The sequence below is a fragment of the Garra rufa genome, chromosome 9, assembly GCF_049309525.1.
Source record: "Garra rufa chromosome 9, GarRuf1.0, whole genome shotgun sequence".
Lineage (NCBI taxonomy): Eukaryota > Metazoa > Chordata > Actinopteri > Cypriniformes > Cyprinidae > Garra > Garra rufa.
In genome coordinates this window covers 30257371-30259532 of record NC_133369.1, presented here as the reverse complement: position 1 = coordinate 30259532, position 2162 = coordinate 30257371, and the positions used below count along the sequence as shown (strand labels likewise).

The window sequence follows — 2162 nt, the reverse complement described above, 5'->3', positions numbered from 1 at the left end:
CTTTGTTAGAAATTCATTTTTTACAGTGTCTATTTAAAGGAGAAAGTGTTTCTATGTAATTTGTATCTATTATAATATTTATTAATAAATTATTTATGATGTTTATTAATAAAAATATTAGAATCAACTCGTACCTTTAGCCTTCTGCTAAATTTCTAACATGATATAGGCACTTTGTGTGTTATTGTGTGTTGCTATTGTAAGCAATTTATTTACATGTAGGCTTATTAAAGTACAATGTTTGTTAACAAATATGAATGAAGCACTTGGAGAAAGCTGAATATTTTTAAATGTTTTTATTTTCATACAGGTTTTTATTCTCCAAAACAAAGACAAACTGGTGGATTGTAGATTTGGAGGCTGTATGTGATTTCATATCAGCTTTAGTTGCTGTTCATGGTATCGGCGATCCATTGGCTGAACATGCACACCTTGAAGAAAAGAAGAAAATCATGTAAGTACATAATATCAAATCTAACATGTTTTGTAACAATTATTACACAACAACTATATTACCTTGGAATAGACACCAGGATGATTCTTCTCAGCACAGCCATAACCCCAGGACACAATACCGTGCAGCTGACCATTGCAGACCACAGGGCCACCAGAGTCACCCTGAAGAAGAGAAACATAACAACTGGTTATTATTAAGATAGTCTCAATTAATATTCATGCAAAGATGCTGTTTTTTTGTCATCCTCTACCTGGCAAGAGTCCTTTCCTCCCTCCAGGTATCCAGCGCAGAACATGGTATCGGTGATCATACCAGGGTAGGAGTTTCTGCAGTCGCTGTCGGACAGGATGGGGATCTCCAGACACTGGAGCTTGTTGGAATCGGCGGCTACAAAGAATTGAATACAACAGCAATGGATATGGAGTCAACCTGAAGTGATATGAAGATGAAGTGTGAAGGAAATGACATCATGAATCCTGACACTTACTGGAGCTCATGGTGTTTCCCCAGCCAGTAACACTGCACTTGGTGCCAGCGGAGGCACAGCCACTGGGCAGAGACACAGGCTGCACATACCCATTGAGGGAAGCGGGAGCGCTAAGCTTGATCAGCATGACATCACTGTCAAGGGTATAGGAGTCATAGTTGGGGTTGCGGATGACCTTTACCGAATCTATGAACTGTTCGGATCCCTCATTGACCACAATGTTGTGCTCGCCCAAACGGACCTCAATACGCCTGAAAGACAAAGTCCAATACTCTTCAGAACTGAAGAAAACCATGTGCCGATACATAAACTACTCTGTGAAGACATCACTTACGACTTGTAGCAGTGAGCAGCAGACACAACCCAGTTCTCGTTGACCAGAGAGCCACCGCAGAAGTGGTAGCCAGAGTTCAGAGACACCTGCCAGGGCTGGGAATGGGGTGTGCACTCATACCCACCGACAATCTTGTCATCATCCAGAGCAACTACACAAATGAGAAGAGTATTGTCAGTATATTGACTATACTTGCCTGTAAAATGAGTTGATGAAATTGTGAAATTCATAATTGCAGTGAATCAGTGAATGGAGTTTCTACTCACAGGCGGCTCCAAGGAGCACCAGGAACACCAAAGACCTCATGGCTGCTGATTAAACCTGTTTGATGAAGGTCTTGATCTTGCATTATTTATGGGACTGTCAGCCTATTAATCCACGCCCAAGTGGTCTGCCATTGACAAATCAGCTCCGAAAGACTTATCTGAAGTAATACGCTATCAATGTGTTTCCATGAAGAGATACAGTGTTATACCTTGATAACTTGAATGTTAGAAAACTGAATTGTAGGATTGCATTAGCACCTAGTTAAAAAAAATATTGTATCATTTTTATGCTGACAAAGTGTAAAATGTTTGTCATAAATTTCCCAAACCATGAATCCAAAACCTTCTTAGCAGTGAAATATAATCTGTGTTCCCATGAAAAGATACAGAATTATATATTGATTACTTGAATGTTAGAAAACTGTATGTTAGGGCTGCATTTGCACTCTAATGTTGCCTAGTGTTCAGAAAATATAGTAATAAGATATCTAGATTTTATGCATAAATTCTCAAAGGTAAAATGTTTATGTTATCCATTTCCCAAATTATGTTATACATTCCCTAAAACATAAAGCCAAAAACTCCCAACAGTGAAAATCCACCTGCAGTACAGCTTTC

General features: G+C 39.0%; 1 protein-coding gene across 1 annotated transcript; it reads right to left on the bottom strand.

The window, feature by feature from the left end:
• Positions 1-281: 281 nt before the first annotated feature.
• LOC141342254 (trypsin-1-like) lies at positions 282-1612 on the bottom strand. Its single transcript, XM_073846663.1, has 6 exons — positions 1545-1612; positions 1279-1429; positions 945-1195; positions 708-844; positions 517-618; positions 282-431 (listed from the first exon to the last, which is right to left on the bottom strand). The coding sequence occupies exons 1-6, from the start codon at positions 1582-1584 to the stop codon at positions 384-386; spliced, it is 729 nt and encodes a 242-aa protein (XP_073702764.1). The 5' UTR covers positions 1585-1612; the 3' UTR covers positions 282-383.
• Between the last annotated feature and the right edge of the window lie 550 nt (positions 1613-2162).

What these genes read in the sequence shown, in the direction of transcription:
- LOC141342254 (XM_073846663.1), bottom strand. Translation starts at nt 1,584, where the DNA reads ATGAGGTCTTTGGTGTTCCTGGTGCTCCTTGGAGCCGCCT. An exon ending in GAGGAAAGGACTCTTGCCAG is followed by an intron (nt 619 to 707) that starts GTAGAGGATGAC and finishes TCTCTTCTTCAG; the next exon opens with GGTGACTCTGGTGGCCCTGT. An exon ending in ATCCTGGTGTCTATTCCAAG is followed by an intron (nt 432 to 516) that starts GTAATATAGTTG and finishes CTTTTCTTCAAG; the next exon opens with GTGTGCATGTTCAGCCAATG.